This window comes from Dipodomys merriami, unplaced genomic scaffold (genome assembly GCF_024711535.1).
Source record: "Dipodomys merriami isolate MVZ:Mamm:240054 unplaced genomic scaffold, mDipMer1.0.p SCAF_4, whole genome shotgun sequence".
Classification (NCBI taxonomy): domain Eukaryota; kingdom Metazoa; phylum Chordata; class Mammalia; order Rodentia; family Heteromyidae; genus Dipodomys; species Dipodomys merriami.
Window position 1 is genome coordinate 78,604,970 of NW_027205603.1, and position 16,664 is coordinate 78,621,633.

General features: G+C 37.5%; 1 protein-coding gene across 5 annotated transcripts in view; it reads right to left on the minus strand.

The window, feature by feature from the left end:
- Positions 1-4,056: 4,056 nt before the first annotated feature.
- The window catches only part of Taf2 (TATA-box binding protein associated factor 2), a 63,899-nt gene continuing 51,291 nt past the window's right edge, over positions 4,057-16,664 (minus strand). For 3 of the 5 annotated variants that reach the window (XM_069991320.1, XM_069991322.1, XM_069991324.1), the window contains one exon: positions 4,057-6,132. In XM_069991320.1, coding sequence (XP_069847421.1) covers positions 5,918-6,132 — 215 coding nt within the window. In that variant the 3' untranslated portion in view covers positions 4,057-5,917. The remainder of the gene's footprint in view (positions 6,133-16,664) is intronic. The other 2 variants (XM_069991321.1, XM_069991323.1) reach the window with 1 other exon arrangement.

The window sequence follows — 16,664 nt, forward strand, 5'->3', positions numbered from 1 at the left end:
CAGTGGTACAGTGCTTACCTCACATGCATGAGGCCCTGGGTTCGATTCCTCAGCAGATAAAAAGTGGCACTGTGGCTCAAGTGGTAGGGCGCTAGCTGAAGAGCTGAGGGACAGCGCCCCCAGAATTCAGGCCTCATGACTGGCAAACAAAAAAAAAAAGTCTCAGGGTCTTTCCTGCCTGGGCTAGCTTTGAACCATAATCCTCAGATCTCAGCCACCAGCACCTGGCTCAAAGCATTATTTTAATATATCATACAGAATGATGGATAAAAACTATATAATCCTCTCACTAGATGCCAAAAGTTATTTCACAAAATTGAACACCCCTTCATGAAAAAAAAAAAGCCTCTTAGAAAATTAAATGTAGAAGGACTATTTCTCAGCACTTATATATGAGAAGCTCACAGGTAACATTACTCAATGGTGAAAAATTGAAGGTCTTTCCAATCATAATGAATTCCAGATTTAAACATGAGACAAGAAACTGTGAAAGGAAACAGAAAAACTTCTAACACTGGTGTGGACAATAACTTTTTAAATATATGCCTAAGAGTACAGACAACAATAGCAAAAATAGACAGCTGGGGTTCCATGAAACTAGAAATCTTCTCAACAAAGGAAATGGTGTGAAGAGACAACTTTTGGACTGAGAGAAAAATATTTGCAAGCCAGACGTCCATTAAGGGGGTAACAGCCAAAATACATGAGAAATTCAAGTAACAGCAAGAAAACAATGCAATTTAGAAGCAGGCAAGAGATCTGAATACACATTTCCCAAAAGCAGATAGACATAAAAAGCAAAGGCTATACGAAAAAATTACTCATCTTTAGGGAACTGTAAATCAAAACCACAATGAGATTCCATCTCACACCTATTAGGATGGCTATGATCAAAAAGAAATCTATTGGAGTAAATGTAAATCAGTACAGCCATTATGGAATTCTTCAAAATCTTAATCAAGAACTTAACATATGACTGGACAATCCCACCTCTGTGTATTTACCCAGTAGAGCTGAAATTAGTTTGTTGTGTATTTCTGTGCATGTTTACAATACCCACATTATGGAATTGACCCAATATACACCAACAGATGAAGAAAACGTCACACACACACACACACATGCATGAAATGGAATAGTAATCAGCTTTATAAAAAATTCTGTCATTTTGAAAACATAGATGTATCTACAGGACAATAAGCTAAGTGAAATGTCAGGCACTGGAAGATAAATATACATTCTCATTTATATAAGAAATCTAAATCATTTAAACTGAGAAAGGGCAATGCAGTGGTTGCAGAGACTGGAGGATGGGGAGATGATGGTCAAAGGGTACAGAATTTCAGCTACACAGAAGGAATAAAGTTGTTTTCTTTTTAATTCTGTTGCACAATATGGTGAATAGTTAATAGAACTATATTATGCATTTCAAAAGTGGTGAGAGTAAAGTTCAAATGTTTTCACCCACAAAAAAATAGAAAGAATTTGAAGCTGGGCGCTGGTGGCTCATGCCTGTAACCCTGGCTACTCAGGAGGCTGAGATGTGAGGGCCATGGTTTGAAACCAGTGTGGGCAGGAGTCTGTGGGACTCTTATTTCCAATTAAACACCAAAAAGCCAGAAATGGAGCTGTGGCTCAAGTGGCAGACCACTAGCTTTGAGCAGCAAAAGCCCAGGGACAGGTAAAAAAAAAAAAGGCATTTCAGGGAATACACGTTAGTTTCATTATTTTACATTGTAGACAGTCACTTCATACTCCACCAATATGCACAGCTGTAAGCTCTTAGCTAATAATAGGGGTTTGGTTTTGTTTTTTAAAAGGCTATCTACTTCTCAGCTATTGTGTTTCTCCTTTAGAAGATATCCTGCCAATTTTCTTGAGCTTACAAGTTGTGGGTCATTATTGTTGCTATCTTTGTCTTCAATGCTATTCACTAAGCATATAAATTTTCTTCTAAATCTAAAGGAGAGGAATGTGAATGTTATCTCTTCGTGGAGATAATAAGTGAGTTTGGGAAAAGCATGGAGGAATGAGGAACAGTAATGGAGCAGTCGAATGCACATACAGATGTGCCAAAATTAAACCTTCCGTACAACTGATGCGAATAACAAAAATATGAAGGAAAAAGTAAATAATTTAGGTACTAGAAATGAAAAAAATACTTTTATAGTTGGGAGGGATTACAAGCCTGTTAGTAATGGTTCTTTCCTTTTACTGTTTTTTTCTTATTAGCACAATGCATTTGTCAAATCTAAAAAGCCAAGTGCTTTACGTAGCTTTCCAGTTATTTCTGCCAAGAACTTCAACACAAAAATGCTTCAATCAAAGTAATCTTTTTAAGGAACTTGCAAGAAGTTGACTGCAGATAAGTAGCTTCTCCACTATTATTTTTAAGACTCAGTCAAAAAAAGAAAAAAAGTAAAAAAAAAAAAAAGAAACAACCCTATATATTTCTACCTCACAAGAACTGTGAAACTCTTACCCTGCACATGTGAACAAGGACTGCCAAATGCACTTGGTAGATAGGAAAGTGTGATGATATCTAACCCACAGCTCTCACTTACACTCCACAAGAAAAAGGAAATTGGGGAAATCAGAATGTTAAATGTATACCCATTAGAAAGAGGTAAGAAAATCATCACCAAGTGTGGCTGGGATTACTTCTCTGTAAGATCAAAGAAATGCTTTAAGATGTTGGAAATAATAACTCCGTGAGGTAACTATACACAAAATTAGTATAATCTCATAATGAAAATGATAATTAGATTCCAATAAGTAACAAGTTTTAAAGTGCTATATTAATAGTATCAGCATTCTTAAGAATAACCAACATCAGGACATCAATTCTTAACATACAACCTTTCTTAACATACAACCAATACAAATATAAAAACAATCTTGTGAAGAGGTTAAAACACTTGTTAAGGTATTTATAAAGAAAAGTAACCCCACAAAAATACGAAATTATAAGGTTGGAAAACTGATCAATGATATCAAGGAAGGGAGATGACAAAGCAGGGCATGAAGGTACTTTGATGAGTTCTTAAAAACTCACAGAAACAAACCGTTAAGAGCAAAATTCATAAATGTTCTAGATATACATTACTAGCTTAAACAGAGAAAAAAATAATCCACAAAATACAAAAGAAATTCTGAAAATAGAAAGTAATGAACAGCAAATATAGCAAAACATATCAGAGGGCCACAATCATCTGCACAGTATGGTACTGGCAGGTGAGTAGATAGATCTATGAAATCAGCTACAAAGTTCAAACATGGACCCAATTTGTAAGAAAGTGTGCATACATAAAATTCTAAAAAAAAAAAAAAAGTTTTTTGAAGTTTTTTAAGCATCACATTCTAGAAGGAAGGGTTGGAGCCCTACCTAAGCTTTTCCAAAATAAAGTCCAGGTAGACATTAGTTCAATGAAGGATTATAAGCTTGACACATTAAAAAAAAAAAAAAAAGGTACAAAAGAAAAACAAAATGGAGTTTTAATCACAAAATAAGGAACACATTTATAACTATGACAAAGTGTGGAAGCTATCAAAGAGAAATACAAAAGTAAAAAGAATTCTCCAAGTACATATCTAGTGCTACCATTTGTTAAAACAAATAAACACTATATAAATGTCTTCTATACAAAGGATTAAGCCAGGATGTTAGAGTGCGATTAGCACACCTATGTTCATCAGAGCACTAATTGCAACAGTCAATCTATGGAAACAGCCCAGATGCCCTACAACGAAAGAATGGACCAAGAAAATATGGTATGCATATATACATACACATAATGGAATAATATTCAGCCAAAAAAGTTAAGTTATATCATTTGCCATGAAGTAAATCTTGAAGACATATTAAAGCAAGCCAAGTTAAAAATAAAGGTCAAGTGGTTTTTTTTTTTTAGTTGTTAGACCTAAATCATAAATGTGTAAACACATACAGAATATACATATGGAAACATGTATAAACACATACATACATATGACCAATGTGAGTAAAACATGGTTCATGCAGTTAGGAGATACCATAGTAAAAACCTTTGGGGAAAAAAAAAAAAAAAAAAAAACCTTTCAACGATTAACATGCAATTTAGTAGACAGAATATTAGGAAGTCGTACTATGTCTAGACTAGTGGGTGGGTAAAGGAGGAAAGAGAGCAAATAATAATCTATATACTATAAATGTGAAAATGAAACAAAGCAACCTGTTTGATGAGACTGATTTGGGATGGGGGAGGAAAGATGGAGATGACTTTGTCCAAGATACTCTGTATATATAAATGAACACATTTAAAATGGAAGCCCCTTGAAAAAGTGATGAAAAAATAAAATGCCTGGATATTACCTAATGCCTCTCAGTCTCCTTCCCCAGAAAGAGTTATTGCTATTTTGATAATGTAGTCTCCAATGGGCAATTCTAGATAGGGGAGCACTACATACTGTAATACAAAATATTCTATTTTCCAAAAATAATTTCATCCAACATTTCATTAATTGGATCTTCATTCAGGCCCTTTCAACCTCTGATCATATTCTTTTTGTGCCGACAATACAGTTAGCTCTGCTGCTGAGACTTTACCCCATCTCTGACTAAAACCATCCAAGCTGGTGCAGCCAGCTCAAATGTTACCCATTTAGAAATCTCTGAAAACATTTGAACTATATCCTACAGAGAGAAGCAAGGGGCGGGGGGGTTATACACAAAAGACAAAATGATTACAAAGCAAACACTCCATTTAAAAAATTATTTATTAAACAAGTTAAATATAACTAAAAGTACATTAAAAGTCCAATGTTATTGGATTCCTTTTTGAAGTATCTATTTTGGGAATAAGAATTCTGTCAACTTTTTTTTTTACTAAGGAAAATGATTAAAAAGTGAAGAGACCTGAAAAACATTCTTAAACAATAAAGAACATGGTAAATGCAGAAATAAAAATAAAAAGTACACAACAGTACAAACTATAAAATCAAAACATCTGTGTTTTTAAGATGCTTGAGATCTATTGGTGTGAAGATCAAACAAACAACATATAAACTTATTTTGTGATATACAAAACTTTACAAAGAATATGTGTTGTGTGAGTGAACAGCTGGCAAAACATATTTTACATGTGAACTACTCATTTACATGGAGAACAAAAACAAAACTTATAATTGAAGCATCTTGATTTGAGAACAACTTTGATACGGTTATTTTGCTAAACTCCAACATTTTAACAGCCAAATGTGTAATCAAAAGATAGTCACTTAAACTTTTTTTGTTAAAAAGTTAACCTCTTCCAAAAACTTTGGTAGTTAAGGTAAAGGGAAATACAGCATATTCTTTGTTCAAAAATTACTTTAACCTGTCTGGTCAGCACAAAAAAAAAAGTGCAAGAGGAAGTGTCCTACAGAAAGCCTTCTTTTCGGCAGTTCCACGTGGTGTTATACAGTATTTCGATGGAAACAGTTGTTACACCACAAATTTGGCAGTTGCTACTGTTTGAAACACAAGTTTATCCCATAACATCCATCAAAGGCTTTCAAACATAATTGACTTTGGCAGTACACATAGAGACCATGATGTCAATGGGACTGCCAATGGAAACGAGGGCTTTTTGTAAAAAGAAGTTTGCTGTGTGTGTGTGCAGAAAACAAGGGATGAAACACTTTATCCAGAACCATAAAATGCAATTTCCTAATTAGAAATCAACTGTATATATATATATCAAGTGCCTAGAACTTCAGTGGATTCTCCACTTTCCCCTTTGTCATTCTTTAGAGAACAAAGCTGCATCGATGTATCTTCTGGACACAGAGGGGAAAGGGTCTCTGTCCCTTTCTCAGTCTCAGAGAGAAGGAGAACGTGCACTTGTATAGGCAGGGCTGGAGAAAGCCAAAGCTGCTTGTCCTTGTCTTTGCTCTCACTTTACGTTTGGGTTTTGTGCTTGTGTTTATGCTTATGCTTGTGCTTCTTCTTCTTTTTCTTGTGTTCATGGTGATGATGGTGATGGTGGTCACTGTGTTTGGAGGATGCAGATTCTTTAGCAAATACTGAGAGAGGAGCCGCTACTCCAGAATGCATACTCATCTCCAAAGGTGACTGCTCTTTACCTTCAAGATTAAAAATACCCAAGTGAATTCCTGTTGGTAATAAGGGAAGGAAAATTCAAGAAAAAGGAGGCTGATGACATATTAAGGAAAAAGGAATTCCTAAGTGTTTACTACTTCTCCTAGGAATGAGAAATAAGCATCTGCAGATACAGACACACACATACACAACTAGTTTCACAGAATTTTCAGCATTTTGGTCAGGAACTGAGTGTCTTAATTCCTTAAAAGTCTATGCAAATTATGACATATGCCAGTGTGTTACCAAATCATCTCTTGAGCATTACTATTTTGTAAATTTTAAGAAGAAACAAAATAAGCTGGGTGCCTGTGACTTACGAGGCTGAGATCTGAGGACCAAGGTTTGATGCTAGCTCATGCAGGAAAGTTTGTGAGACCTTCTATTTATAAATAAACTACTCAGAAAAAGCTGTAAGTGGAGCTGTGGCTCAGTGGTAGAGCACTAGCCTTGAGCAAAAAGAAGCTCAAGGACAGTGCCCAGGCCCTGAGTTCAAGTCCCAAGGCCAGCACATACATACACACACATACACACATGCATGCGTGCATGCACACACACACACACATGAAAAAGAAACAATAATGATCACATGTATATTTTAACTAAGACCTACATGGGTCAATGAAAATATAATTCCTTCAAATAAAGCTCTCTCCTAATATATTACAGAGAGTATGTCTGGGTAGAAAGGGAATGGCAGTTACTTGACTTCTATCACTTAAGGAACTATTAATACACAAATAATAGCTAGGTACTGTGGTTCACACCTGTAATCCTAGCTATTCAGGAAGCTGAGATCTAAGGATAGAAATTCAAAGTCAGGCCAGACAGAAGAGTCTCCATCTCCAATTAACCAGTAAACAAAAAACCAGTCTGAAGATAATGTTGTAGAGTACTAGCTATGAACAAGAAAGCTGGGTGGGAATGTGAGGACCTAGGTATAAGCCCTAGTTACCTCCCCTTCCACTCACACACCAAGAACTGAGATTTAGGAGACATTCTCTTTGCCTTAAAGTATGTCATTTCTCTCTGGGCCTAGTCCTCAATCTAAACCTACATCAACTGCTTACTTAGACTGTCCTTTCTAAATCTAACAATCTATCAGAATAGGAATCGCTAATAGTAGTTCTAAAACTTTCCTACCTTCGAACCCATGGGCTCAGACCTTGTTCCCCAAAACAATGATCTTTATTTTACTATAGATTAGTGGTACTGTTTTATAATGCACTCAACGAAATAAAAAGCATGAAACTCACTTCAGATCCTTTCCCTTCCAGATCTAACTAGTTGCCAAATTGTGCCGATTCTCACAAGTAATCTTCTAAATCTGTGCCCAACCCAATCCTGTCTGCAACTGTAAGAGTTCAGATCCCTTCATTTCATCTGGAGCCCAATGTTAGTCTCATAGCCTAATTTATACTTGACAGAGTTACAGAGTAGTGCTTCTCAGAATACCAGAGGGAATTCTGCCCCTCCAAAGGTTGCTGACAGAGTATCTGAGACATTTGTGGTTATCAAAATTGGGTAGAGGAAATGTTACGGTATCTTGTAGGTAGAAAGCCAGGGATGCTGCCAAACATCATACACAATGTACAAGACAGCCAACCCCACCCCTCCCCCCAGAATGCCTGAAGCATCCTTTGATCTCCACATTGGGAAATCCTGCTGCAAGGTGAGTTCTTTAAGCTGATGATGGCATCTGCTTAAAAACTCAGCTGGTTCTACTGAAGAGTGAGCTTCAATGGAGGAGTCTCTAATATATATATATTTTTTATCCAAAATGATTTTTTAAAAGAACTTTTACTAAAATAGACCTCAACTTGCTTTTCTTTGTAAAAATGTAATTTTTCAGCACTAATTTTGATCCAAACCAGCCCCCAAACCATGATTTTCACCAAAACAGGCATCACTACAGATGTTTTCTAAAAATTACACCGCAGCACTAATTTTATTGACAATTACAATTTGTCCTGAAGTTGCCTTTCTAGCTTTATGCTTCCCCTCCACATTCTCTTAGCCACCCTGTCATACCACTATGTATTTCTAAATGCCAATCCTATTCCTGAAAAGACCCATCCTTTACTTCGTCTGACTCATTAGAAACTACAAAGTACAAAGAGTGTGTGTGTGTGTGTGTGTGTGTGAGAGAGAGAGAGAGAGAGAGAGAGAGAGAGAGAGAGAGAGAGAGAGAGACAAATGGGATATCAGCTCTAATGACACTTTTAAAAGCTGAGTAGTAAGAAGACAAAACAAGATGGGCACTGTTGGCTCACACTTGTAATCCTAGCTAATCAGAAGAATGAGATCTAAGGATTGTGGTTTGAAACTAGCCCTGGAAGGGGGAAGGTCCCTGAGATTCTTATCTCCAATTAACTAACTAAAAACTAGACATGGAGCTTGGGAGGTATAGCTCAAAGTGGTAGAGCACTAGCCTTGAGCAAAAAGACCCAGGCCCTGAGTTCAAGCCTTACAACCGGGGGGGGGGGGGGGGGGGGGAGGGGAGGGGGGAGAGGTGCGGGGAATAAGAAAAAAATCAATAAGGAAAGAGGATAAGAAGGGATTTGGATTCGTTTGGAGGAAGAACCAGAGGGCAAAGTTTTCCTCAAAGTAACAGTAAAGTTGTAATCTAATGGAAGGGAAAGAGAAAAAAATCATCCCTTAATAAAGCATAACTCCTATGTTCTTTTAGGACATTTTCTCAAACTTTCCTTCGTATTTCACAGCATAATATAGAGGAGGAAATTAAGACACAAAGATATCAAGTAACTTGACCATAGTGATACTAGCAGATCTGAGCTGGAAACTCAGAGCCTGACTTTAGTCTGCGCTATGTAGCTCTAAGATGGACACCACTGTGCACCTTCATATAAAGAGGCTGCAGTATTTCTCTTCCATTAATATTCTCTTCCATTAGACTGACAACTTCATAAGAATAAGGAGTTAATTTCATCTCTGTCTGGTGTATAACACAGTATTTAACATACTTTACCACACCTGACAAAGCTTGGTAAACAAATGAATTAATTTAACAGGATGATATAGTCACATTTCTTTTCAAACAGGATGTTATGAGAACTTAGTCCCAAAAAATGCAATCTGAAGGCCACTGATCTTGAAGGACGGACAGGAAGAAGGCAGAAAACCCAACGAAGATCATTCACATGGTACTTTCTGACTACTGTAATGCCTTTGTGTTAGGCACTCTTTCTGACATTATTATAATTATTATTAGTTTTATGTCAGTCCTGGAGCTTGAACTCAGAGCCTAGGTACCGTCTGTAAGCTTTATTGCTCAAGTCTAGAGCTCTACCAATTTAGCCATAGTTTCACTTCTGGCTTTTGCAGATAAGATTCTTATGGACTTTCCTGCCTAGGCTGGCTTCAAACCACGATCCTCAGATCACCGCCTCCTGAGTAGCTGGAGGATTACAGGTATGAGCCACTGGCACCTGGCTTGACATATGTTTTAAAACAAATGAACCAGTGAGACAGTTTCTATCCTCACAGATTATTCATACCACTGAAAAATATTTTCATATTACATGTTTATTTTTCCATTTTTTGTAAGGCAACCTTAGTATTACTGAAAAAAATAAATATTTTACAGTAGCAAACTTAGGAGGTCTATATTGTCCATAATAATTGGTACCAAGATATTGTCCAGAAAAAGAGAACTTTTGAAATCATTTGATTTAAAGTTTGAATCAAATGTGCTATCAGATAATCTTAATATCAATTAGAAATAAATCACATAAACATGCTGCTGATGCTATAAATACAGGGAAATAGACCCATATCAAACAGAATAAAGAGGAAGGTAATGATTAGAAAAATAGACTTTAAAGCCACATGAAAAATTTAGCTCCCAGATCATTCAGTCATTCTTCAGACAGCCTTCTGCAACTTGCTATTGGCTCTTTGCACTGGGGGTATGAGGTCCTAACACCTGCCAACCTACTTAAATTGCAGAAAAGCTAATAATTATTTTGGAACCTGTACTTCTCAGCAGAGTCGAGTGCCAAAAAGACACTTCGCCAAAGAATACTTACAACCTTTTCAAAAGTGAAACCATCTGGGGCAGTGGCTCATGCCTATAATCCCAGCTACTTAGAGGCTGATATCTGAGGATTATCGTTTGAAGCCAGACCAGAGAGAAAAGTTCATGAGACTCTTACCTCCAATTAACCACCAAAGAGGAAGAAATGAGCTGTGGCTCAAGTGGTAGAGCATTTGAGAAAAAAGGTCACAAACAGTACCCAGGTCCTGAGTTCAAGCCCCAGCACAGACAGACACAGACACAAAGGGATGTTTAAGTCTTGTCAACTGACTTAGGAGTCAACTATAAAGGCTCTTGGTGTTGAAAGATGGAACAATTTGAACACTGATAAGTAGAGTAATTACAATGAACTGAAACTGTATTCTAGTCAGACAATTCATTATTTGAAAATGGTAAAACAGACAGCTTAAACTCAAGTAGTTAAGGAATTCAGCTTGTTCTGGATGTTTTCATCTTACAATCCTTACCGAGTTAATAGGGAAAGATGCCAAGTGTCAATAAAAGTTAACCATTTAGAACAGTCAACCAGACAGTAGATATTTCCAGATAAAAGATCAGACCACCACCTATAAACCTGAATCAAATTTAACTCCTATATACAACTACAAATTTGCAGAAACAACAGGGTAACTCATTTGTACCACTAGTAACAATTAGCAAAATAGACTTAGAAACTACAGAGCAAAAAATCTGATTTAACAAATAAGGTACAAAGGAGGAAAAAGAAAAACATATGGAGACTGGAAACTTTAGATTTAAAAAGATAAATGTTTGGATTAGCCAACTGCAATCCAGACTTTTTGGGAACAGTGACCTAAACAAGTGCACAATTAAAAATAAAAATAATTGCATTTATGAGTCAACTGAATTTTAAATAAGGAGTAGACATTTAATGATGAGAAAATTATGAAAAAATTTTAGGAATATTAATACTACTATGGTTATAATCTATACATGCTATCCCTTAGAATTACAGACTGAATTGTGAAACAAGTAAGAGTACATTTACAGGGGCTGGGAAGGTAGTTCAGTGGTAGAGTGCTTGCCTTGCATGCATGAGGCCCTGGATTTGATTCCTCAGCACCACATAAGCAGAAAAAGCCAGAAGTGGCACTGTGGCTCAAGTGGTAGAGCGCTAGCCTTGAGCTCAAGTGCCCAGGGACAGCGCCCAGGCTCAGAGTTGAAGCCTCATGACCGACAAAAAAAAAAACAGCAAAAAACAAACAATCATTTCTATAAATATACATTTATTCTATAAATATATGTGTGTATACAAAAAAAAAACAAAAAAACCAATCATTTCTATAAATATACACAATCACATGCTCATATGTGTGTATAAAGACACAGGAATTAAGTGTTCACTATAATCCTTGGCTCTTAAGATTCTATTTTTGGGGGCTGGGAAGGTGACTCAGTGGTAGAGCGCTTGCCTTGCATGCCTGAGGCCCTGGGTTCAATTCCTCAACACCACATAAGCAAAAAGAAAAAAAGCCGGCAGTGGCACTGTGGCTCAAGTGGTAGAGCGCTAGCCTTGAGCTGAAGAGCTGAGGGACAGTGCCCAGGCCCAGAGTTCAGGCTCCACGACCGGATCCCCTCCTCCCCCCCAAAAAAAGATTCTATTTATTAAGAAAATACAAGCTCTGTGCTGGCAGCTCAGGCCCATAATTGTAGCTACTCAAGAGGTTGAAATCTGAAGATTGTGGTTCAAAGCCAGCCCTAAAGAAGGAAAGTCTAAGATTTTTATATCCAACTAACCACCAAAAAGCAGGAAGCAGAGCTGTGGCTCAAGTGGGAGAGAACCAGCGTTGATGAAAAAGCTAAGGACAACAGCCAGGTTACCCAGTACGCAAGTTCAAGAATGGGAACAAAAATGAGCACATAAAAACATACATGTACACATATTTTTTTTTATCTTTCCTGAAAATATTTTGCGAGGTCTAATCTAATCTAAAAGTTACACGAAGCACAATTTCCTTTGCATATGAGTCATAAAAACAACCAAAATTAAGACATATATTAGTTCACTTTCACAGTAACGCAATGAAGTTACCAATGGAAACTCTATCAAGAAAAACGCATATATTACCATCCTCTTGACACACACACACTTACATAAAAAATTTTAACATCATTTCAGGGGTTCACAAGATACCTAGGAACTTGTGACCCACTCCACAGTCCAGGCTCAATTCTAAGTTTAGAGAAGTCCTTTCAGTGGGGCTGGGAGCATAGATCCAGTGGTAGAGCACTTGCATAGTTAATCACAAGGCCCTAAATTCAAACTCAGGAAACACTACCCACCAAAGCCCTTTCAGTTACTTGAGATATGTATTTTTATTTTAGACAGTAGATATACAAGAAGAAAAAAAACCCACATAATTAAAAATACTACAAGTTCCCTGTTTTATACGGAAAAGAAATGTATTTATTGTTTTGCTGATCTGACATACAATCTTGTAACATGAATAAGAGGTAGCTACAGTTAACAAATGTAAAACAAAGTACTTAATGGAAGCCTAATATGGGAGGCTTTCAGCTCATCTGATGAAGAAAGTGCTGATAACAAGCAGTGAATAATCTGCTAATTCAGATTTGGACATACATGAGTATGTTTAAATTCAAGACAAAACTACAGGTATTGTTAGGAAAGGAAATCTGTTATTTGGATCCTTTAGATCTCAGTTAAAATAAAACCAACCAAAAACTGCTGTTACATTATGTCATTATAATTTAAGGACAGAAATTCAAAATCTGCTTTTATACTGATTTTCAGGAAAATGAACTCTAGGGAAAGCTGCCAAACTCCATGTTTCTTAAAAAAAAAAGAAAAAGAAAAAGAAAGTACTAGAATTGTGTTCTCAATTACACAAGAAGGGGTTACATAACACAGCAGACAGAGCTAGGCAGCTGTAGCAGCTTCTTCTCTTTCCCCCCACAGAACCCACTAGGAAATTCCCTGTTCCTCCTTCCTCTCACTCCTCCTCCTCCTCTCTGCTTCATCACTGCAGTCCCTGAGAGAACCTAGAAATGGTTTTGTCTCCACTACCACTGGCCAATACAGAGGACAGGGCAGCTCAGTGATGAAGAGGAAGGAGCTCCAATAGGTTGGACCCTATTCTATAGGGCCTCATAATAAAAAAGGCACGGCTAAATTTTGTACTTTCCTATTTCCCATAACTATCCTGCATCTTTCACCCCTAGTCTTGGCATATGATGTGATATGAACTATAGCATCAAGGAGGAAGATTTAAAAGAAACAAAATGTATTTTTAAAAGCAATACAAAGTGGAAGTGCGCTGTGGCTCAAGTGGAAGAGCGCTAGCTTTGAGCTGAAGAGCTGAGGGACAGTGCCCAGGCCCAGAGTTCAAGACCCATGACCAACAAAAACAAAAACAAACCAACAAACAAAACAGGTGATATACTTGGAAATTAAAACAGAATTTACTTTTTACAAGCCAGGAAGGCATGCAGAAGCATGAGCTACAAGCTAAATCAACAAGTTTGAAACGCTATATAAGTCTTATAGCTTTTACAAATATAGAAAATTCTTCATTTCTAGTAAAAATTTAACAAGTATAGGAATAAAGCAAAATTACAATAAAATAAAATCCAAAAGAAGCAGGGACTGGGAATGTAGCTTGGTGGTGGAATGCTGCTTGCCTAGTACATAGAAGGTCTTGGGTTTGATCATCAGTACCACAGTCAAGGTAAAAAGTCACTCATGAAAGTGCCTGCTGGGAAGGTGGCTCAGTGGTAGAGCACTTGCCTTGCATGCATGAGGCCCTGGGCTCGATTCTTCAGCACCACATAAACAGAAAAGTCAGAAGTTGCGCTGTAGCTCAAGTGGTAGAGCCCTAGCCTTGAGCTAAAGAGCTGAGGGACAGCACCCAGGCCCAGAGTTTAGGCCCACGAGTGACCAAAAAAGAAAAAAAGAAAGAAAAAAAGCAAGTGCCAGTCTCCAGCTGACTTCCTTTTGCAATATATTTTGTACAAAGCTATTTCAATAAGTTCATGAAGTACAGAAAGAATTATAAGCAAATAACAGACTGTGGTCTTGACATCAAAATATTTGAGGTGTTGCTTTTGTCTGAAGTATTCTATTAATCAGTCAGCTGTTAAGATCTTCAAACCAATAACAGTATTCTGTTTAGTACCAGGGGAAAACATAGCTTATATAAGCAAAAATCCATCAACTCAAACATAACTAGAAATTCACAGATTTTTAAAATCCAACAACTTTTGGAAAAACTATTCTTTAAAAATGATTTTCCTTGTGTTTCTTGTTTTTAACTCCCTGATCCTTCAACTCTTGAAGAATTAATCTTTGTTCATCTGTATCCAACATTTACTCTTTATTTGGATTAGCTTCTCTTTATAAGCAATAGAATAGAATAAGCAAAAGACCATTTAAGGGGCTGGGAATATGGCTTAGTGGCAAAGTGCTTTCCCAGGGCATGGAGCCCTGGGTTCAATTCCTCAGTACCACATAAGCAGAAAAAGCTAGAAGTGGTGCTATGGCTTAAATGGTAGCGTACAAGCCCTGAGCACAAAAGACAGGGCCCAGGCCCTGAGTTCAAGCCCCAGGACTGGCCAAAAAAAAAAAAAGAGATCACATCTGACTTACTTTTCATAAATTAAGCATAATTAGTATGAAATAACTTAAAAGACAGGACATGTTAAATGCTTCCTTAGTATCAGTTGTTAAGAATTAATCACCAATTCATAAACACTGGGTGGGAGATATGGGATTCATTTTTGTATTTTATAAAGATATAATGTTATACATACTTTATGATTCCTAATGGAATTCAAATTTTTTCATACATTAGGAAAAATTACTGCAAGCAAACAGCAAAATGTTAACATACACACTAACACACAGAGATGTACAGATATAAGGATGGAAGATTCTTTTTCTCATTTTTCTCTTATTTATGTATTTTTGGCAGTACTGAGAGTTGACTGTCAAGGCCTAACATTTGTTAGGTAGGCATTCTACCACTTAAGCCAGCCACCAAAACCCATTTTGTGTGTTGGTTATTTTTGAGACAGGATGTCTCTATACTAGCATGTGATGAAATCTCTCATTTTGGGCTTCTCCATCTAGCTGGGACTAACAAGCACGTGCCACAGCACCTAGCCATTGGTTGAGTTGAGATGTAGTCACTAGTGGACTGGCTTCTGATCCTCTGATTCTCCAAGTATCTACAATTACAGAGTTGAGCCACCGAACTTTAAATTTGATATAGAAAAAACTTTAATTTTGATATAGAAAAAACTTTAGCAGAGCGCTATCATTGAGCTCAAGAGCTCAGGGACAGTGCCCAGGTACACACACACACAAACGCACACACACACTTTTTTTTTCCTGTCAGTTATGGGGCCTGTGCCCAGGTACACACACACACACACACACTTTTGTTTTTTTTTTCCCTGTCAGTTATGGGGCCTGTGCCCAGGTACGTACACACACACACACACACACACACACACACACACACACACACACACACACACACACACTTTTGTTTTTTTTTTTCCCTGTCAGTTATGGGGCCTGTGCCCAGGTACACACACACACACACACACACACACACACACGCACGCACGCACGCACGCACGCACGCACGCACGCACGCACGCACGCACGCACGCACGCACGCACGCACGCACGCACACACACCTACCTTTTTTTTTTTCCTGTCAGTTATGGGGCCTTAACTCTGGGCCTGGGTGAACTCTTCAGCTCAAAGCTAGTGCTCTACCACTTGAGCCACAGCGCCACTTCGGGGTTTTTCTGCTTATGTGGTGCTGAGGAATTGAACCCAGAGCCTCATGCATGCAAGGCAAGCACTCTACCACTGAGCCATCTTCCCAGCCATCCAGGCCCAGATTTCAAGCCCCATGGCCGACAAAAAAAAAAAAAAGAAAGAAAAAACTTTAATTTAAAACAGTAGGGCCAGGTGTGGTGGCTCCTGTCTATCATCCCAGCTACTTAGATGGTGAAAAAATAAAATCTCCGTTCAAACCAGCCTAGGATTAAAAAGTCTGAGTCCAACCTGATGAAAAACAGAAGGGCTGAAGGCATGCTTCAAATGAGAACACTTGCCTAATAAGTGCAAGCTCCCAAGTTCAAATTCCAGTAATGTCAAATAAATAAGCTAACTAACTAGAACAGCCTTTAAGATTAGAGACTATGAAATTAATACAGTGCAAGAAAAGCAAGTTTTCAAATCTGTATTTTAAAGCACTTTTTTAATATATATTTTTATTGTAAAGATACTGTACAGAGGGGTTATAGTTACATAAGCAAGGTAATGAGTCCATGTCCTATTGAGTAGTTATACCCTCCTTTGTTCCTTTGTTTTTCCCCTACTATCCCTTCCCTCCTCACTTCCCCAACTACCCCCATCCCCCCTCTCCCCCACAAAGTTGTAAAGTTCATTTTCTCTTGTACATCTCATTATTACAATGGGTTTTTAACTA